Source organism: Lepidochelys kempii, chromosome 22 (genome assembly GCF_965140265.1).
Source record: "Lepidochelys kempii isolate rLepKem1 chromosome 22, rLepKem1.hap2, whole genome shotgun sequence".
Taxonomy (NCBI): domain Eukaryota; kingdom Metazoa; phylum Chordata; order Testudines; family Cheloniidae; genus Lepidochelys; species Lepidochelys kempii.
Window position 1 is genome coordinate 16114956 of NC_133277.1, and position 21899 is coordinate 16136854.

Genomic DNA, 21899 nt, shown 5'->3' on the forward strand with positions numbered 1-21899 from the left:
CTATTGGTCCGCAGCCGCCGAGCGAGGGAACGAGCCCTCCCGTCTGATTGGGCCGCTGCCGCGGGGCGGGGAATATAAACCGGGAGACCCGAGCCCGGCGCCCCTCGGCCGGGAGGAGCCGCCCCCCCAGCGGGGCCGGGGCTGCCGCTGGGCCGCGCAGAGCAGGCGGTAAGGGCGGGCGGGGAGGCGGTGCCGCGGGCCAGATGTGGCTCGAACGCGGGAGCAGCCCAGAGGCGGCGGTGACGGGGGGCGGCGGCTCGGGAGCAGGACCTGGTCCCGGGGGGCTCGGGCAGGGGAGCTGGGCTGGGGCCGGCGGCTGGGCGGGGGCGCCCTGGGCTCGGGCAGGGGGGCTGCTGGGGAGGCGGCAGCTGCAAAGGGGGAAGAGCCCTTTGGCGGCTTCTGAAAAGCGGCCGGTGAAGGGGAAGCACTTTGCACCTGCCCTTACCTGCTGCAAGGTTGCTCAGGCTTTGCATCAGACACCCGCACTCCGCTGTCCTCCGGTGTGGAGGGGGCTGGCTCTCCTGGGAGATCTGGTTGGGAAATGTATCTGACTTACTGTGTGACCTTCCAGACCAACTTTACTTGTCAATTTCTCACTCTTTTTAGAAAAAGCAGAAACTAGGGGGAATAAATGGTTTTCAAGGGTCTTTGGTTTTCCAGTAAAAGCTTCCACTTTTAATCACAAGTGTTGGATTTTTCTTTTTTGGGAGGGGGGGGAGAAAAGCTTGTAGCAAAACTTCCAACCAGCTACAGTGTGGTGGTTCCCCCCTTGCTTATGAGGTTCTGAGTTGGAGGTTTTGAAGCTTGATTTAAAATCCCTCACAGCTGGCTTGGCTAACCTCCCTGAGAACACCATCCCCCTGGTTCTCCAGCAAGTGTCAGGGACGCCATGTTCTGAGACATCAAACTCTAGAGCAGTGATACTCCGACTGCAGCTTGGAAGCTACAAGTAGCTCTTTAATTTGTCTCTTGCAGCTCTTTGCAGCACATATTAAAACACTGATTTAATTAACCACTCAGGGTGCTTTTCCTATATTTGCACAAAGCCATCGATGTTGCTGTGAACATAGAAAAACTAAAGATTTCCCATGTCATATTGTTTAAATATGAAACTATAGTAAATGAAACAATTAATACACACTTCTGGGGCTTTTTGGTAATGATTGCTAATTTGGCTCCTGAACTACTTTGGTCTGAGTATTGCTGCTCTAGAGCTAAATGTTTGAGGCTATTTGTGTACCCTAAAAGTGAAGGATGCAAGATTCTCTGCAGGTAACCTTTACATGCTGTTTGACCTCAGCCTCTCACAGGGAGAGCTGAGAACTGAGCCATGGGCTGATGGGACTCCAGAGCAGTGTAGCTTGAGGGACTTGTAAGTAGTAGAAGATTTTGAGCACAGAGCTTGGGCTTGCAAGGCCATCAGGATGATGGGTGGCTGCTGGCTCCAGTAAATGGACCTTCCCAAAAGAGTCAGACTTACTTACACCTAGTTAAGAGGCTGCAGGAGTTGGAAGCCTCAGGGTTGAACTACCTCTGTTTGGTAGTAGAAATCAGATCTACTGCAAATATCTACCCAGCTGCAGAGCCCTCTAACAAAGCGATCTTCTAGGGTAATCACTAACTGTTCTCCCTCTTCCACCAGCTCTGGTGTTCCTGACTTACCTAAAATTGTCTGCTCTTCAGAGCAGAAACCTTGTATGGTTTGTCCCCTACCCTTGCTGCAACACAAACATCCACAAGGTAAGGGGTTGGGTGCTGCATAAATGAATGTGTATTTCTGGGGCAGAGCAGACTGTTTTTCTTGTAGGTGGCTAAGCCTGTACTGTGCTCTTTCTTTTCTGCTTGCACAAAGCCACCAGCATCTGAGGAAACTACACTGCTAACCTCTAAACTCAAATGTCTACCTGCCTTGTGCTTATCAACACAGCTGCAGAGAAAGATGCCCAAAGTTGGCTCAATTAGGATTCAGGGTGGCAAGCTGCAAGAGGCCTGCACCTAAGTAATCCAAATCTATGACCACTTGGAGCTAAGGTCCATGTGAACTGCTAGCACTGGTCCTCTCTGCAGAACATACTGTAAGGGAGATTAGGCCCTGCACGCTTATTGTAAAGGGTAGAAATACAGCTAACATTCACCCTTCTCCAGATTAACTTCTCTCTGGGAGGTAGAGCAGGACTGCTAGCATGTCTCCTGAAGAAAAGATTGCATTATAACCTGCTGCTGTCCTCATCTGCTCACACACACAAAACAGGAGATAATCTATCAACCAGTTAATTGGTTCCTTTCTTCTTCTTGTCCCATAACTACAGTGGAGGTGTTGCTTTCAGTAATAATGAGCCCTTCTAAACCTGGATGCAAAAGGACCTGGTCTTTCAAAAGTAGTGAGACCTACAAAGTCTTTAACCTGCATTTTATCTGCTTCCCCCCTACAGTTCTATCAGCAAAGCAATAATATGCAGCTGGTAGGAGTATATTTTTCAGGTGGAGTGGGAGATAACTGGGGAATTAACTAAAGAGATACAGCTGACCACTGGCTAGACTCTTCACAGATTGTAGTTGTATCTCAGAGTGGCAATTCTTTTTCTGCAGACTTCAGTACAATTAAATACTAAACAGCTCAAAGTAAACCTGGGATCAGTGAGTGGTAAACAGGGTTCTTTTTGGCTGATTGCATAATATTTGGGCTAATCACAAGGAACATATGACTGAGATAATACCCTTAGCAATCTCGCATTTTATGAAATAGCAGCAAAGGAAAACAGACTTAACCCACTTTCCATTCTCTGTTATGCAACTGCAGGGAACTCTCATGAGAACAGCTGTCAGTTTCCCTCCTCTGCATTTCTGCTTTTGCAATGGATGCATTGAGTTAATCTGGACAGCTGCCTGTGACCCTGCTGCATTTACCAGACTGAGTGTGCAGAGATGCCAAGTATCTCAGACAGTGCAAGCAGTAGCAGGCAAGCCCAGCTGCTTTGCCTTCCCCAACAGTTTGGAGAGGGAAATCACTAGTCTTAATGCTGCAGTCAGCCATCTTTCTCACATAAAATTTTATCAGCAGGTATCTATAGTCTCTCCTCTGAACTTTCATTAAATAACTGGTAGGAGATAATCTCTCATCCCTATATTTTAGCATTATGATCACCCCCAACTGAAGAACAGTCTACAGGCCTAGATACAAAGAAATTGTGAGTTTCTTGCAGACAAAGTTGGCATCTGATGGCCTTCAGTGCTGGCTTTATACATTTTGCCTGGTGGTTGTTAAACACTATGAAAAATATAACCTCATTCCCATTGATCATATAAGATCAAGGCCTTGCAGAGGCTGGTGGCAGATAGAAGGAGCAATACAGATGAATTTGCTCCTTTTTAATTTACTGGGAGGGGAAAATCCTGTTGCTATGAATAGATGGAGGGAAATGCTAGAAGATGCTTCCAATGGATCTTTGAGTTTGGGAAGTGAGGTTGCACACAAGCAAATTTGCAATGCTGGCGAAAGGTGTCAGCTTGTAGTGCTGGGGCCTAACAGTTTCTGGTTATTCCTAGAATGCTGAACCATGCACAGCAGCAACAGAAGGGCTTCTCTCCCCCGCAACAAAGCCCTGCAGGCATGCCCTGTCTTTGCCTCAGCCTGCTTACCCTTAAGCATGGGAGTGAGAGATCAAGGGCCAGATCCTCCAAGATATTTACACACCTAACTCCTCTTAATTTCAGTGGGAGTTAGCTGCCTAATACTTTTAAGGACCTGGGCTCAGATCTGAAACAATATCCCAAGGGGTAGAAGGCTCCTGTTCCCATTCTCAGCTGACTGAGCAGACACCCTCTGCGTCTGCAAACACACATGCACAGTACCAACACACCCAGAAAACACTACTCTCTGGGGGTCTATGAGATTTTAATCACCTGCTGAATTTTTTGTTTTTCCATGACCTTATTACAAAAGACATTGCAAAAATAATTCCACTTTGCTGCAGCTAGACCTTGAGAGGCAGGATGTGTTTACAGGTTAGGGACAGCGGGTCAGAAGATGCAGGGTGAGGGATACACCGTACAGAGAGAGAGTTCCATATGGCACTGTCAGTGTGAGACGCTTCCACGTGAGTGCCTGAGCTGCGTCTGGGGGAAGCACCAGCTCCAGGTACCTACAGTACATGAAGGATGTGGCAGGAGAACATGTTCAACCAAAAGGGCTGCATAAACCCTCGAGTGACTGATGTGGGCCCAAGGGGAATCCGAGACTATGGAGAGGGGTTCCCTGCCCCCCCTCCAAGCAGCACTCCCTGGGATGACTGAAGGTGGGATTATTAATTCTTGTCCTGTGACCTACACAGTAGGGCTGTCTGCTACAGCCTGTGAGCTAGCAGAGCTGGTCATTTAGCAAGGCCGTAGAGGCTCCTGCTTTTAGATCTAGAGGTCTCAAGTTAGATCCCTGCTGCTTATAACCTAGCCTGCGGCATCACCTTATACTCACAGAGAAGGTGACATTTCCTCCACCATAACAGTCAATGGCTGATGAGCTTCCTGGCTGTGTGACCCAAGCCCTTGTTCCACATTTCCCTGGTACCTTACCCCAGCCTCCAATAGGGAGCTACAGGAGTCTCTAACCCCGCTGCTTCCTCCGTAGGAAGGTAGCATCAACTGCCCACATTGGAGAGAGAGAGAGCACAATGGCTCCACCACAGAGCTCACTGGTGAAGACTTCAATGCACATTCAGGCTGGCCGGAGAACAGCAGTGCACATTTCCCCCTGCCCCTCCCCCCACTTGCACCAGGGACATCTCAGGCTGCAAAGCAGCGGCACTCTTCCTTGGGGCAGGCGAGTGACTGCACAGGGGTGTCTCCCGTCACTCTGTGTTGGAGGAGCTCAGACACTCATCTGGTTCTGGAACGCAGCACTTGTTTCCTCCTCTGATGTTGGGGATGCCCAGCCTGGCCAGGGTTTCCTCACAGGGACCCTCATCCTGCTGGACATCATTCAGCTCAGCTGAGAAGCAGGTGGTCCCGGTACAAGCTCAGGGTGGATTGGTCCTGATGTTCCATCTCCTTCAGTTCGTGCATCTCCTTGGCACTAGCTCCTGGGGTCTGCACCTCACATGTCTACTCGAAAGGCTCCTTTCTGCAGGGTCATGCAGGGCTCGAACCGGTATCCCCAAAGGATCTCGTCCTCTGTGTAAGAGTTCCGGGCTTGACATGTCATTCCTGCAGTGAGAAAGAAGCATATGCAGACAGGAAGGTTAATTGGGCAGGTTGTATTGCAAAAAGGGACACAGAATGGATATATAATCCCTCATGCTTCATGGGCAGAAGACAACTGCTGACTAATGGGGTCAGGAGGAAACTTTGCCTGGGGACAGGTTATCCCATAGCTGCATGGTTTCTTGTACCTTCCTCTGAGCCAGCTGGTACTGATGAGTGTTGGACATAGGATATGGGACTCATATAGTGGGTCTGAACAACCTGGCAATTCCCATGTGCCTGTTCAGCCTCTGAGGGTAAGTCTCCTGTGCTGAATGGGTATTTGTGCAGTTATTGAGGCATGTGAAATGGATATTTAGGTTCAGACAAGCACAGCTGTGGGGGCCAGATATAGACCCGTATTATACAGGAGCAGACAGTGCTAATCTGTGCACCAAAACCAGGACATTTAAACTAGACTGGACAATATACAGATAAATATACAAGAAGAAACCAATCCTGTGCTGGCTCCCCGGGCTATGAACTAGATGGAACCAAATATGTCTGCTGTGTCTGTGATTCTAGGCCAGCGGGGCTCTCTTCTCAGCCCGAAGTTTGACTTGACCTGTCCTAGGATTGCTGTCAGACTCATGTAGACTGACAGTAGCTATTTAGTTTTTCATATACATGTTTGTCTCCCCAATGCTTCGCTATGAAACTAGGCTAGAAAGAACTCTATCTGGAGGATAGACTGTAGGGAACAATCGTGTACTGGCAGGGACTAGATCAGTTACACACTGGGAAGGGCTTTTGGGAACGCCTGATCAATATTGTGTCACCAGATTGCAAGGGGTGATTTCCTTGCCCTGATAGAGGTAGCAAGGGAATAGTTTTGCAAATGGTTCTATTGTCCCTGCTAGAGAAGATTCGTCCCTGGGCCTCAAAACAATGCTTGTGAATCTCTAATATTTTGCCTTTAGAATGGGCCAGACTGCTTTAAAAGGCAGCAAGTTTTCCCTAACTTTCCCTCTGGGGGAGGAGACACCCAGGTCCCTCTGCCGCCCCATCCCTATCATGAACAAGTTTGAACACTAGATGGGAACTGGCAGCTTGTGTTTTTAAATCACCATTTTTGACTCTAGGAAAGCCCAAGAGCTAAAGACCAGCAGAGGGAGCCCAAATCAGTTGACAATCTATTTGGAAGTAATGAAGAATAGAACAGCAAGGCGGCAGAGTTAGATTGAGAAAGGGTGTGTGCTCCATGAGAAGTGCGTGCATGTTTGTATGGGAGAGAGAGAAGAGGTGGAGAACTGATAAAGAACAACAACAAAAAGAAAGGGTTTTTAAATGGGATGGGGGAAGAAGCAGCTTAAAACATTGACATGAAAAATTCATATCAAGTAGCTGGGCACCATAACATCAAATCATCCATCCACACACCTGTAATTAACACAGTTCCAATGTCACCAACCCCAAGCATTCAAAAATCACAAGTCAGCCCCTTCTTCCCTCACCGTGCCCCCCCCCTTCCCGAAAAGAAAAAAGAACATGAGATGAGCTTAAAAATAAAGAGATTTTTAAAAATAACCAATTTCTGGTTTGTTCAAGTTGTCTTCTGGGTTTGGAATCTCTAGGGTGCACAAATTCAAGCTTTTCTCCACAACCGTGAGGGCTAAAAAGTGAGTATTTATACAAACAAAAGCTGAGATTCTCATGTTATCTCATGATTCCAGTCTGGGGCTTTAAGAATGGTCTTCCCACCCCTCCCCCACAAAATCATGAGAGTTAGGAGGATATTTTCTCCCTCCAACAGTTTCCCACCATATTTAAGTGAATATCATGCTAGTGAAAAGGGCCAGACTCACCCCTCTGGGTCCTTTGGGAATCCACAGCAGGCTTCCTCCACGTCAGCTCAACACTGGGCTACAGTCCCGAGCTGGAGGGACCTCTCATTAAACGGGGAGAAGGGCCCATTCAGTCCACAGCATTTTTGCTGAGACTGTTAGCAAGGCGGTCAATCAGTACCAGCTGCAGTGATGGTTTCTGCAATGAAACTCTCTCTCCACTGATAAATGGACTGCTCCACCCCTGGGTCACCTCATGGCTTCCCAGCAACCCTTCGATGGCAACGACCTTTGGTCACTCCTCACTACCCACCTGTGCCCCAGTCATGCCAGTGACCTCCAGGGGAAAGGTTCAGTACTGGTCCCCATAGCCACCTGGCTGATGAGCATGTTCTGGCTAATTCTGCCGGAATCCTGAAAAGATGCCACGGGTTAGCTGGGCCATGGATTGTGAACTCCCTTCTCATCCCTCCCAGTGCTTCCCAGTCAGGGCTGAGGGATGTTGCGCCAGCAGCCAACTGGGAGCCAACACAGTAAGTGGGGCTCAGAGCAGGGTTACCTGACAGGCTGCTGAACTTGACTGCAGCTGTACAGGTAGTGGCAACGGAGGCCGTTTTCTTGCTAAAACTGTGTAGCAGTAGGGCTGCATGAAATTTTTTGACCGAAATGTTTTTTTCAGTGGGAAAAAAAGGTTGATTTGGTGAAACAAATGTTGTGTGGATTCGCACCCGTTTCGCCAAATTGTTCGTTCTGAAAATAACCCCAAAAAAGCATTCAAGGGGAAAAAATCAAAACGTTTGGTTTTGACATTTTCAAAATGAAACATTTCACAGTTTTTCATTTTAAAGGAAATTTCAAACCAAACTGTTGCTCTGTATTTATTTTTGTTAAAAAAAATTCAAACATTTAAAAATGCTCAAAATCAAACAGACATTTACTTGTGAGTCAAATGAAACATTTTGTTTGACCTGAAATGATTTTTTAACTTTTTGAATCATTGAAAATTTTTTAAATGTTAATTTTTGGTCTGACCTGAAATGATTTGTTTCAGCTTTTCAAAACTGCCAGTGAACCAAAATATCTGGTTTTTGCCCAGCGCCACCTAGCAGGGGAATGGGCATTTCCTGCAGTACCACCTAGAGCTGCAGCATCTCTCTTCAGGACAGGCTGGATCCCAACTACTCTTTTCCTTCTCCCCTGGGATGGTGCCAAGGCTCTGTGGAACGTGTAGGATCCAAGTCTGCCCACCCGCCCTGTGTAGGCGGGAGAAGCAGTTGGTGACAACGGCTGCCTGGGTGGTTGGTTTTGGACGTCTTTCAAACAAACAAAATCCCTGAGTCAGCTCACTGTGTTAAGTAACCGTTTAGGGGAACACAGGGATTGAGATAACAAAGCCAAGTTCATGTCATGCAGCATCCCACCTCACTGCAGCAGGGGGACAGACCATCTAGGCTGGTACTCCACCCTCCACCTCAGTACAACAGATGAAGAGACCAACGAGTGTGGGATCTAATCTTTTGAACTAGGTTAGGTGACTGGGCCATTTAGACTGATATGGCACCTCCTGTTGTAGCAGATCACACTGTCAGGTCCTCTAGCCCCCTGCCCCACCAGCTGTCTCTCTGAGCAAGACATCAATGTCCCGCTGCCCTGGATCAGAGCAACGGGTGAATAATACTTATCACCTCCCAGCTTTCCATCTTCAAAGCACTTTACAGACCCTACTGACATCACCCCCCCTCAACCCAGCAAGGAAGGCTCATTGTCCCAATGGGGGAGCGAGTCAGACTTGCCTGAGGACACACAGGGAGGGAGTATTAGAACTGAGTGTCCTGCCAGTACTGTACCCTGACTCCTGATAGTTTGCGAAAGGAAGGAAACCCAAACACAATGCCCTGGGTCTAGTAGTATGGAGCAGCCCCTGAGCTAGGGAAGGATAACACCTTCCCAAACCCACCTGGGGTCTGCCTACCCTCCTCGGAGCTCCCACCTGAGGCTTCCACGATGCCCTCCAGGATCATGATGATCTCAAACTGCTCCCTCTTCAACAACTCTGCTGTCATTTCCCAGAAGGGGCTATGGTCATTGATGACATGGCAGATGATCTGTGGCTCCACCAAGAAGAGCCTGTCCTCCCCTGTGTCATAGCCCAGGTTCAGCTCCGACTGTTCCAAGGGGATGAACGCCCCTTCCTTGGTTTGTCTGGATTTGATCAGTTTGGACCTTATTTTTGCATCCACCATGTGGCTGTCCCGGAGGTCCCCAATGCGGAACATCAGGCAGAGTTTCTCATCCCGGTGGGAGACAACACACTTCTTGCTGAATATTAAGGTCTGGGCACGCTTCTTGAGCCTGGAGATCTTGACGAACATGCATCCCACCATGAGGGCATCTATCATGGACCCAACGATGGACTGGGCCATCAGCAAAATGACGCCCTCAGTGCAATTGGCCATCACAATCCGGGAGCCATAACCAATGGTCCTTTGACTTTCCACGGAGAAAAGTAAGGCAGATATGAAATTGTCCACATTCTCGATGCAAGGCTTCCACTCCGGGTCTCCTATGTGGTTGATGTCGTCCCTGATCCAGGCATCAAAGAAGAAGATGATGCCAAAGATCACCCAGGTGACGATGTAGCACATCATGAAGACAAAGAGGAACCTGCGGTACTTGAGGTCCACAGTGGTGGTGAAAATGTCTGACAGGAACCTCTTCTTTTCCTGGAAGCGGCCCAGAGTCACCTGGCACTTGCCCATTTTGGTCACACAGCGCTGCCGCTGCTGCTTGTTGGAGGAGCTGAACTGCCGATCGTCGTCGACGAGCTCGCCACGCCGGTTCTGAGGGGGTCATGGAGACAATGCTCCGGGTGGGTGTATTTTTCCGTGCTGAGTTGGGGATGTTGGGCACACTGAGGGCATGTCGTGGGTACCACCAGGTATTGATGTCCCGGAGCGGAGGCAGGGGATCATTGTGCGATGCCTGGTGGTAGTTGGGCAGATCTTCAGTGTTGATGGAGACGCTGGGCCGGTGCTTCACGGGTACCACTGCCCCTGTGCTGCTCTGCTCCACCATGCTGAGTCTCCTCTGAAGGACTGATCTGTCGTCGGGGATGTTTGAGCCACAGGAGCGGGAGACAAAGTTTGACATCAGGGCATTTTTCTTTTCAGCCGCAGGGTCTGTTTGCTGCTGGCTATCTTCTGATAGGCCCATTGGGATGACCATCATTTCAGGCTGCAAGAGGAAAAGAACCAATCAAGAGAAATGCACCTGTTTTCCCTCCCATCCTTTGTCTGGTCTATTTAAACCTTAAGCACTTCATGTCTATGGTACAGCACAATAGGGCCCCAATCACAGCTGGGCAACTAGGTGCTACCTTAACACACACAATTATTAATACTGATACCAGATTCAGTCCCCAGCCCTTGCCATGACAGAGTTAAATAAAAGCCTCATCTCTGTGATAAAGCCTTTCCCAGCCCAGTAGCAGCATCGGTGCAGGAACAACCAATTACTGAGGAGACTAGAGGGATGGGAAGTAGGAAGCAAGAGGTAAAGAAGGAAGGAGGGAAAACTGCAAGAATTTCGCTATGTCGAGCAAACTCATTGCAGCTGCATTTTGAATACTTGTACAACACTTAGATACCTCTTAGCCTGGGCTGGCCAGCCTGAGCCTGAGAAGGAGCCAGAATTTATCACTGGACATTGCCAAAGAGCCATAGTAATACATCAGCAGCCCCCCATCAGCTCCCAGCCCCTCCTGCCCACTGGCAGCCCCGCCGATCAGCACCTCCCGCTCCCTCCCCACACCTCCCGATCACCCGTTTCATGGCGTGCAGGAGGCTCTGGGCGGGGTGGGGGAGGAGCGAGGGCATGGCAAGGGGGGGGGTGGAGTGGAGTGGGGGCAGGGCCTGAGCAGTGCGCACCCCCCAGCACATTGGAAAGTTGGCACCTGTAGCTCCAGCCCCAGAGTCGGTGCCTAGACAAGGAGCCGCATGTTAACTTCTGAAAAGCCGCATGTGGCTCCGGAGCCACAGGTTGGCCACCCCGTCTTAGCCAATATATATATGTTCAGGGTAGCATATGCCACATTAATGGGTACTATACATTAGGTAGCTACATTAGACAGATTTAAGAGCTGGGAAGTTACGTTAACTGAAATGGAGCCCCCCGCTTGGGAGCAACATGTGGCTGTTTTCCAGCTGCCGAGAAGCACAGGACAGGAAGTGCAGAAGAAGAATCCACTGCAATGGGCTGGAGGTAAAGCAAGTGAGGCAGAATGGAATCACCCATGATTGGGGCTAACACACCCCTCAGCTGTGTCAAGAACCGTTCAGATAAAGGAGCTGGGAAGAACATTGTCCCCAACTGGTCTGGGCTGTCCCATTGTCTACCTTCCTAGCTACATGGGTAGAAGAGTGATCAGGACTCAGCAGGATTGTTGTGGGCAATGGGGTGGGGCAGGATTTCTTCGTCGCTTGCATCAGGCAGGGCTACATGTCAAACGGAGGTGCCCAGCCTCGATGTGTCCTTTAATGATGGGAGCAACCTTACCTTCTGAGGGAAGGCGCCATATCTGCTGGTGTCCATCGGGGGCCGAGGCAGGTAGGCAAGCATGTGCTTAGCGGTGGGAGTCTGCACAGGAGGGATGGAGTTCCTCCAGCTCCGAGGCTCCTCGTACTTCAGCCAGCAACCACCGATGCTGTTGCGGACACAGAGCCCGTTGTCCTGCTGCAGCTCCATGCTGCTGCTGGCGATGGGCAGCACCATGGCTGACCTTCAGTGTTGGGCTTTGCACCTTCGCCAGTGGGGAATCCTGCCGTGTGAGAACACAGAGATGGGGGTTATTTTAACCAGCGAATGGGCAAGTTCAGTACCAAAAGCCAGCTCACTGTCAGTGAGGTTGGGGTCCTCATTCCAGAGTCGTACATGCACCCCATTCAGATTCAGCATAGAGGGGAGCCAGCCTGGCTTGGTAGAGCCCAGGTGCTCACCTCTGAGCATGGCTTAGTGCTGCAGACACACCCATGTCCCGCTGACCGGAGCTGGGTGCACTGAGGGGATATGACAAAGGCTGTCCTCGGTCCCATGAGATAGCCTGCTCTCAGACAGACAGACCGACTCCAGAGAAGCCCCTGAACTTGCAGAGGCTGCATAGTGTCTGAACCCAACATTCCTGAGCTGGGGGGGAAGTTCAGTTGATCTGTCTGTCTCTAGCTAGCTGCTTCTGTTGCCCTTGTCACTGAAATATCGAAGTGCCTCACAGATATCAGTGGGTTTCTCCTTGCATTGCCCCCCTGCAAGAGAGGGAAGGATCATTATCCCCATTTTGCAGATGTGGAACTGAGGCCCAGAGAGAATAAGTGACTTGCTCAAGGTCACACAGGGAGTGTGTGGCAGAGCTAGGACATGAATCCATGTCTTCTGAGTCCGTCACTTGTTCCAACTGCTAGACCACAGTCCCTTGTAGCCTCCAACATGATTTGGAGATTGCTGAATATCTCCCGATAATCACTAAAAGAGACAGAAGCATGGATACGCTGAGCCCCCTTAGAAGGGCCTGATTTTCAGATGGTAGGCAGCCTTCACCCCTTTCAGCAAAATAGGCACAGAGAGACTAAGTGACGTGCCCAAGGTCACACAAGCAGGCTGTGGCAGAACAGGGATGGGAATCCAGGTCTCCAGGCAAATGCCCTAACTCCTTCCTCTCTAAGGGAACCAGGGATAGCCAATCTCAGGGCTCGTCTAGCCAAGGAAGTCTGCACCAGTGTAACTACACTGCTATACCAGTGCAAAACCCGAGTGGAGACACTTCACGTGGAGCTTGCCACACGGGAGGCTAGCACTGATGTAACTACAGCAGGGCAACCTCCTCCCAAGACAGACAAGGGGAGCAGCTCCTCAGAGACTGAGGAGCCCAAGTCTCATTTTCAAAAGAGACAGGCGCTTAGAAGCCTACGGCCAGTGACTTTCAGACGGACTCCTGGTACATCTAGGCTACCAGTGCTCCAGGGGCACACCTGCATCGACATCCCCGGGGTGTAAATATGTGCAACAGCCATGGAAGGGGCTTCCCGTCACTGTCGTGAATCCACCCCCCTGTGAGGCAGCAGCGAGGCTGACAAAAGAATTCTGCCATTGACCTAGCTGAGTCTGCCGGGGGGTTGGTCGATCTCACTCCGCCACACAGGCCACATGACGTTTTTCACAGCCCTGAGCAACGTCGAGCCCAGTTTTAGGTGTAGGCCAGGCCTCAGGCTTCTAGGGGACATCTACACTGCAAAAAACACAACAACAAAATGCGACAGCACGTCTCAGAGCCCAGGCTCCAGGACTAAAAATAACAGTGCAGGCGTTCGCGCTTGGGCCTGCCCCCAGGCGCTGAAAGCCAGCAAGGGCAGGAGGACTCAAAGCCCGAGCTCCAGCCCAAGTGGGAGCGTGTACACAGGTATGTTTAGCCCCCTAACGCGAGCCCCGCAAGTCTGAGTCAGTTGACCCGGGTTCTGAAACTTGTTGCTGTGGGGTTTGGTTTTTTTTGCGCAGCGTCGACACAGGTGCCCAAATCTCTTTTGAAAATGGGATTTAAGTGCCTCAGTCCCTTAGATCCTTTTGCAAATGTTACCCTGGGCCTTATCCCACCACCAGTGTTTGGGTCCAGTCTCTATGACTGGGGAGCCCTGACGCTTCCCCCTCACCTTCCTCTGTATGTGTGCTAAGGCTGCAGAGCTAAAGGGCCCCACTGAAATTCACCAGTAGTTCACCCCTCGTGCTGCCGCCCAGCATTAATAACCCAGAGCATCTGTCCTGAACTCTGAGGGAGTAAGCCAAGTCCCAGATGAACTGCAGACTTTTCATTAGCACAGAAGCAGCACCTTGCACAAGATTCAGACACAATCTGGGGTGGGACACACACACACACACACACAACGTGGGGCTTGGAGGTGGATTAACAAAGCAAGACATAAATCCCCAGCAAATCAATCCCCTGAACTTGTTGTTCTGCATGATTGCTTCAGTAGAGGGGGAAAAAAGGGACAGGCCATTCACTAATGACAGCCCCACTATTTGCCCAAAGCCATAGGTTAAAAAAAGAAGGGTTTCATTGACAGATCTCTAAATCCTTTGCCAGCGTTAGTGACGTCAATGGAGACACAGCGCTTTGTCTTGAGATCACGTTTCGCTCACTCCCCAAAGTTGTGTTTATTTTAACAGAGGTTTTCATAGAAAGGGAAGCTGGACGCAGCCCAAACTGCTACTTAGAAACACAAACAGCACCAAGGAGAGCAAGACGAATGTCACAGCGGGCAGGTCACAATGGCTCTAGAAGCCTGCCATCTACAGACGCACGTTTGTTAGATCCACTGGGTAGAACTATTTTAAATCCAGATCTACCTAACATGGGCCCTAGCACAGTGGTTCTCTATCTGTCTATGGTTCACGTATGGCAGCCATTCCCGTAGTATCTTCACAACCTTTCCTGTGTGAGGCAAAGAGATACCACACCTCTGCGAGGTAGAGAAATGCTATTATCCCCATTTTAACCATAGGAAACTGAGGTACAGAAAGACTAATTGACTTGCCCTATACAGTGGGGATCCCATCCATGATTAGGGCCTCTATTTGTTACCTTAGTACAAATCATAAAATAGGGATAGTTATTACTATTAGTAATAAAAACACTTAGCACTTAATAGTAACGCCACCATGGACCCAGCAGAACTCTATCTATAGGGTGTTTCCAAACCGTACTTGAAACATTTGCTAATTGTCAAGCATATTGGTTTTTCAAGTCTCTCCCAATCCTCCTGGTTTCTGACATCCCCCCTCCCCTCCTCACTGCCAGGTCTGCAGGATTAGGGGTAGGGCTGTGAAGAGAACTCTGCTGGAAGCCCCCAAACTGTGCCTGGCAGACATTTAGCAAGGGCCAGGACCAACCACCTCCCCAGGAGCCGTAAATCCCCCATTGTTAGCTCTTCAGGGCTCCATCCATCAGCAATGCTGCCAGGGAAGCCTCAGTTCAAAGGCACTGAAGAACAGACATGAGAGTCTGGCCCCAAGGTGGCTCTGGGAGTTTGGGTCTGGCTTTGAAACCTTGTGCCAGCAAAGTGTGTTAAGATAATGAATTTAAGGCAGAGCTGGGACACAGAGTTTGGGGTGAGAGGCTGGGGGGCTCCAATGCAATGCCAGTTATGTGACATAACAGCATTGCCCAAGCTATCAAAGCAGGAGACAACTGTCTCCCTGGGTGCTTTCTGCGTCCCACCAAGGCAAGCTGGCCTTCCCCAGGAGCTGCTCTCAGGTCTGTGGGAGGTGGAGAGCGGTCAGAGTCTGGCAATGCGTAGTTTGGCCCACAGTTTGCCCTGTTTTGGTTCTAGTAGTAAACTAATTCACCTGATGTTCGTAGGCACAGGCCCCAAAAGCAGAGCACTCCTATCCTGCAGTGATGGGCACGGACACGCAAACCAAGCTAGACAGGGCTGGGTGCAGGTAAAACGGTGAGGAGCATGGTTTAATAAGCAAGGTACTGATGTGAAAGACATGGCCAACAAATATCCGAGAGTCCTTTCTCTCTCACTGTTTGCCCATCTCTGGACGTGGGTGGGAGGAACAGTCTCTCAGGCTTTGGGATGGGTAGTTTACCTCAGAAATAATTATCGGCCTTAACTATTCCCCTCTTCCAGGCTGCAGTGGCCAGCTGAGAACAGACATGTGCAAGCGTGGCGCACACATCACTTGGAAAGTTCACGCTCTAGGGGTCAGAGTGGCAACAGCCTGCACTGCCAAGGAGGTAATTTTCTTGTAGAAAATTCAGCCTCTAGGGCTGTCCGAGAAGGCAGCATGGCCTAGTGGACAGAGCACTGGACTGGGAGTCAGGAGACCTCACCTCTGATCCTGCCACTGACCGTCTGTGTGATCTTGGACCAATCACTTCACCACTCTGTGCCTCTGTTTCCCCTGCCTCCTTTAGTCTATTTAGACAGTAAGCTCTTTAGACCAGGGACTATCCCTGGCAATCTGTTTTGTATAACACCTGGTTCGTCAGCGCTTTGAGGTGCTGCTGTAATCCAAGGGCTTGTCTGGACGAACGGTCAGTGCATGGCAAGATAGGGTGTAAATCTACAGTGCACTGACCTGTTGCGTGCTCGCAGTTCATAGGAACCCTGCCACCGAACAGGTCAATGCACACTCGGGGACTGTGAGTGCGTGGCAGCAGGGTCCACACAGACAGTGCGCAGCAGCACTGCATAATGACACCCAGCTTGCGGAGCATTAACTGTTCATCCAGACAAGCCCCAAGCGATACCGCCCATCCAGCTCTAACATGCAGAAGGAGACTACAGCTCAAACTGTTACTAGTTTTAAATTTCATTTGTGCACACAACTAGGTCAATGACCTGTAGAACACAGTAGATGCTCTGAACTAGACAGACCCGTGTTGCCTCCCTTGAGGGAGTCTACCACGTCCCCAACAGAGTTCTGAGCATCAGGCTAAACCCAGTTTAACCTCCCAGATAAACCCCATTACTGAGGCCATTAAACACTGGTTGGTGTGGGTCTCCTGATTCACACTGATGTGTTACCTACTAGGGACTGATCTCACAGAGCTCCTGGTGTCTACCCACTCAGAGAGCCAGGGGCCATCGTAACCTTGGGTCTCCACACTGGGCAGGAGGGGGCCCATGGGCAAGGTGATTTCCCTGCCTCTGATGGGATCACCCCTGCCGGGCAGGACTAAGCTGGAATGACTCACAGTTCGCACCGCATGTCCGGGGTTTAATAAGAAATTCCCTGGCGGTGGAAGAAGTGACAATCTCACTACGATGGCAGTCGCCTGCTCTCCTTCCTGGACCACACAGTCTTTAGGCTCATGTGTTTTCCCAGAGCAAAGATATAAACATCCAGCAAAAAGGATCCTGACTATCAATCCCTTTGCTGAGTGGTGCTGGCTCCTCCTGTTTGAATGGACTGAGCTCCTCTCAGAGGACGTGGGTTTGTCCCAGGCTGAGGGGGAATGCTTTGCGAGAGCCCCTGGCCCAAACACTAGTGGCAGGAAGCTGTGCCTGGCAGTGGAGGTTGCAGGTCAGGGGACAGACTCATTGGCATGGTAGCTTAGCCCTGTCTGGAGCAGAGACTCCTACTCTGTTCTGCCTGCCAGAGAACCAGTGAGCCCACAAGGAAATTCAAACCAAGCCAGAGGGCAGAGAACATGGAGACCATAACTACCTGTCTGTCTAGGGCCTGCAATGGTCCCATTTCCTTGTAGGGCCTGAGCTCCTTGCAATCATTAATGCATTCATCCTCCCAAGGCCCCTGTGAAGTTGCACAGGGCTATTATCTGCATAGTTCGGATAGGGAACTGAGGCACAGAGAGGCTAAGTGACTTGTCCGAGGTCCCACAGGCAGTCTGTGGCAGAGTTGTGCAGATCTCCTGAGAGTCACAGGCACAGGAGCAAGAGGCAGTGGGTTAAGAAAAGGCCAAAGGCAGCAAAAGGGCTGAGGGGGGGATCAGGAGAAACTTCTGCCTACCGGGAGGTTTATGTGGCAGGCATCTCCAAACAGCAAAGCGGTGTGAGGGGAGAAACATCCCGTGTTGGCAATGCCAGATGGGCAGGGACACCTCACGGTGAAGACACAGGCATCTGCCCTCCCACTCTGGCAGCATCCAGGCAGCACTGGCGAACAACTGGCTTGACTCACGGACTGTTGCGTCCTTTGCTGTGGCAAAGGGAGACCTCAGCAGCACCTAGCTTCCTTCTTCTGTCACCCCAAGCCTGGGCAGGCCCAGGGACAGCTCCAAACAGCACCTCAGTCTCTGAACATTTACCAGCTAGCATTTAAGAACTGGACTGGGTTGGGAGTGGCTTTCCCTTGGTCAAGCCCCTGGGAGCCTGGATGTGCTAGCCTCTTCTGGGACTTGCTCTTTGCCCCACTCACTGAATGAAGAGAGATCTCAGTTCAGTTTTCCCACCCCATCAGTCACTCCTGGCTGTAAAGTAATATTCACAAGATTCACCATCCCCTGCTTACACTTGAGAAGGCATGGTGGAGTCCCAACACCCTTCCCCAGACATCTCCTTGCTGAGAATTGTCATCTCAGCTTTGTGCTTCAAATCTAAAAGGCTGTGGGAGGGGGAAGGGAAACCCGTCCCACTCAGCACCAATCAGCTTTGAGCTCCTCTCTTCCACAGTCAGCTCAGCTGTGGCAGGTTTAATCCCAGGAAGGCAGATATTACCAAATGCCAAGTTCCTGGAAATCCGCCCTGGAAAGTGAGGCAGCAAAACACCAAGCCGTGCTCATGGGGGAGAGGGGCTCTGCTGTACCCCCAGCATTAGCTGGTTTCTCTACAGTTCCCCAAACCAGTTACCATCGTGATCAGCTTCAGACAAAAAGGGGAACTGGAACTGGATGGGCCCTTTAGGACTTGCAAAGTGAAAAGGGACAGACCTCAGACTCGCATACACAGCAGCTGGACATCTGGCTGTTCGAATGTCCCCTCCAGCTCTTTGCGGTGTGGTTGTAGCCGTGTTGGTCCCAGGATCTTGGAGAGAAAAGGCAGCTCGTATTTTTTACTGGACCAACTTCTGTTAGTGAAAGAGACAAGCTTCCAAGCTGAGACAGAGCTCTGTGTAGGCCTGAGTTACCAAGTGTTCAGGGACTTGCTAGCTTATTCATGGGGTCCCTGAAAGGAGACAGAGCCCCCCAGCCACCTTCAAAGCCAAGGACACTCCAGCAAAGCACTGGGCAGACAGGGCTGCTGTCACTGGTCATTTTCTTTAGACTGTACACGCTTTGGGGCAGGAAGTGGGTCTTCTTTGGGATTTGGAAAATGCCCGCCACACTTTAAACAGCTACTGTCATCGTCTGGCAGAGCACCTAGGGCATCCAGCCGGTCTCCTCTCCACACGATTAGCCTGGCTCCTGGCTACTCATGAAAGTCCTTCCCCACTGTTGCTTGGCTAGAGTGCTGTTGGGTTCTACATACAGTAATTTAGCGAGGCGTTCCAAACCAGAAAATGGCCCATCTAGCTCTGTCTTGTCTCCAACAGTGGTCAGTACCAGCAAACTCCAGGGAGAAATGCATTCCTGTTCCCAGGTGCTGTCTGTCTAAAGTAAATATCTAGCCCCCATCAAGATCTGGATACATCACAATCATTAATATATCACAACACCTTTGTGCGGTAGGGAAGTGCTATCACCCTCATTTTACAGATGGGAAACTGAGGCAGAGAGAGGCTAAGTGACTTGCCTAATATCACACAGGAAGTCTGTGGCAGGGCAGACAATTGAACATGGATCTGCTGAGTCCCAAGCTAGCACCCTCCCAATTGGGCCATCTTTCCTCTAAGATGCTGATCAGTTTATGCCCTGAAGCATGAGAATTGATAGCCCTTGTACATTTCTATCCCAGCTAGGGGCAGATTTACTTTGAGTTGCTATTTAAAATTCTTCCAAGGGTCGGAGTCACCCCACTGCTGGAAACCCAATGTTGGTAGGGAGCTGGGGTTGTTTTCCCTCCAGCCACGTTCTGTCATTCCAATGTGGATGAACTGGGCCCAAATGTATATTTGGGGAAGGATTCTAGCCAACATGTAACGTGGGACATGAGATACAAAATTTCAAACTTTGTAAGAAACTGTTGCCACATGAACTTAGTCTGTACTTTAAGCTGCTATTTAGAGAAGTGCCTGGGAATTGCACCCAGGTTCTAACTACTGCCACTAATGCAATTGCCCAGTATCCACCTGTCCTGGCAGGACAGAAGCAGCAGGCTCTGTTCAGCCCTTGGTCTTGCCCACTATATACTAAACTAAGTGGTGAGCTACAAGTTGCTTGGGACCAAGCCAAGTTCACCAGCCTGCGGAGTATTTCAGAGCTCACAAAGCCAGCCCTTGAGCTTCAGCAGCATATCTTAAATCAATGCTGACTACGAGCTGGGTCCTACAGCCTCCGCCTGGCAGAGAATCATCTGGGATTATAGCGGAGGCGGCCCCGCACTGCACCCCATGGAAGCCAGGCACTCACTGGTCACTCAGACAGTAAAGGGACACAGTGCTACAGGTGGAAATGGACAAATGGGGGATTTTTTTGTTTTGCTCCTCAATGTGGTTTTGGGGGAGGGCAGTTTGGGCCCCAGATTGCAAGAGTGGGGTTCAGATAAATGACCCTGCCTCTAATCTCCCTCCAGGCAGCACCCAGCTGCAGTTCAATCTAGCTGCGCATCAATTCAAGACAATGCACATTCCCTCCAGCACATGATCCCGCGCCGCCGAGAGGCCAGACTGACTGACATGGGAGAGCCTGGCACCTGACAAGCCTTTTGTGTAAGTGTCTCCCAGAGTGACGCCATCTACTTAACAACATCCCTGCTGCACAGGGCCATGCAAACCACTCTGTCTTGCCTAGCAGACCCCACTTCCATGCATCATCTTCCTCTGGCCTACACCTAGCACCCCAAATGCTTTGTTCAGCTCCCTTCCCCAGACTCCCATTGCAGAACAGACTCATGTTATAGACCTGCTTGAGGTTTCCCAACAGAGGTTGGCTCAGTCATTCGTCCTGGCACCTTCCCATTGGGACAAATCCCTCCAGATTGGTGTTAGCCAAGAGGACCCCTACGGTAACCATGCAATAGCAGCTCAGAGCCCACAGCCTGCAGACTTCCTGGGAAGCAATGCACCTACCTCATCTTTCCAGCTGAGTGCCCTGCCAGGGCAGGAAATGGTGGGCTCAAGGCATGCAACCCCTCTTCTTCCAGCCGACTCTCCCACCGACCTTCCCGACACAATCCGGAACCTCGTCCCTGGGCTGGGGCCAGCCTACGGTTTGGAATCCCATCTGCCTCCACGCATCTTCCCATCAGTTCTGGATGCAAATCCTCTCGCAGTGTGCAGGGTACGAGAGCTCAGTGTCAGCTTCCAATCCCGCTCTGGGAGAAGAAGGTCACCAGTTAATCTGTCTCAATGACACGCAAAATTACCTCAAGATGATTTAATCAGGAAGGCTTGGGCAAGGAGGAGACATGCCTGGGAGAGCTGGAGTGTGCAGGGTTAATCTCCCAGGGCTTCTGATCCAGTGCGTGCAACACACTGAAGGGTATTGAACAAAATGTTCGCTAACCCCCCGCCCAAGGACACGAGCCCTGCCCTTCCCAGCACCGTACTGACAGATAGCTGACAGATAGTTCTGGCTGAAGCACTGGGAGACAGGACTTCTCGGTTCTACTTCTGAGACGTTAATAATTATTTATTGTTTGTACTGTGGTAGCACCTACTAGCCCCAGTCCTGGATCAGGACCCCACAGTGGTAGATGCTGCACAAACCCTTGGAAAGAATCTACCCCTCGTTTCCCCATCTGTGAACTGTGAGATAACACCCAACTCCCAGCAGGACTGCAGAGCTTTGTGCACTCCTGCCTGTGATGCTGGACGGTGCAAGAAAGGGGAAAGGACTGGGACAAGGAGAGGTGGGGAAAGAGCTGTTCTTCGGTTTCTAATAGGGGCTCAAACAGGGTCACAGCATGACAGGTGGCCCCAGTCACCCACCCTGGAGAATGGTTTATAGGCTCAGCCCCTTCCTGCTCTGGGATTCTCCAATGCCGCTCTTGCGTTCCCTGAAGGGAGCTCTATGTACTGTCTAGCACCCAGAAGCCCCAGCCAGGATGGGCACCTCCGTGGTGCTGGCTGCTCTGCAGGTGTGCGGATGCGCCAGAGGAGGACACGGTCCCTGCCCCAAAGAGCTCACAGTTCAGTTAAAAACAAGATGCAGCGAGTGAGTGTAAGAAGCCGCAGTCAGAGGCGGGTAGTGGGGAAATGGCTGTGCCAGTACGTGGTCTAACCAAACGCATAATGAGAGCAGGGCCCTGGCCCTGGCCCGGGCCC

General features: G+C 50.7%; 1 protein-coding gene across 6 annotated transcripts in view; it reads right to left on the reverse strand.

Annotated features, from left to right (window-relative positions):
- Positions 1-450: 450 nt before the first annotated feature.
- The window catches only part of LOC140901650 (G protein-activated inward rectifier potassium channel 4-like), a 29438-nt gene continuing 7989 nt past the window's right edge, over positions 451-21899 (reverse strand). For 3 of the 6 annotated variants that reach the window (XM_073320869.1, XM_073320868.1, XM_073320867.1), the window contains 4 exons: positions 20703-20947; positions 18466-18559; positions 11574-11835; positions 8034-10253 (listed from right to left, as the gene is read on the reverse strand). In XM_073320869.1, coding sequence (XP_073176970.1) covers positions 8921-9778 — 858 coding nt within the window. In that variant the 5' untranslated portion in view covers positions 9779-10253; positions 11574-11835; positions 18466-18559; positions 20703-20947 and the 3' untranslated portion in view covers positions 8034-8920. Of the gene's footprint in view, positions 5200-6700; positions 7434-8033; positions 10254-11573; positions 11836-18465; positions 18560-20702; positions 20948-21899 lie in introns of those variants that run through there. The other 3 variants (XR_012155916.1, XR_012155915.1, XM_073320870.1) reach the window with 3 other exon arrangements.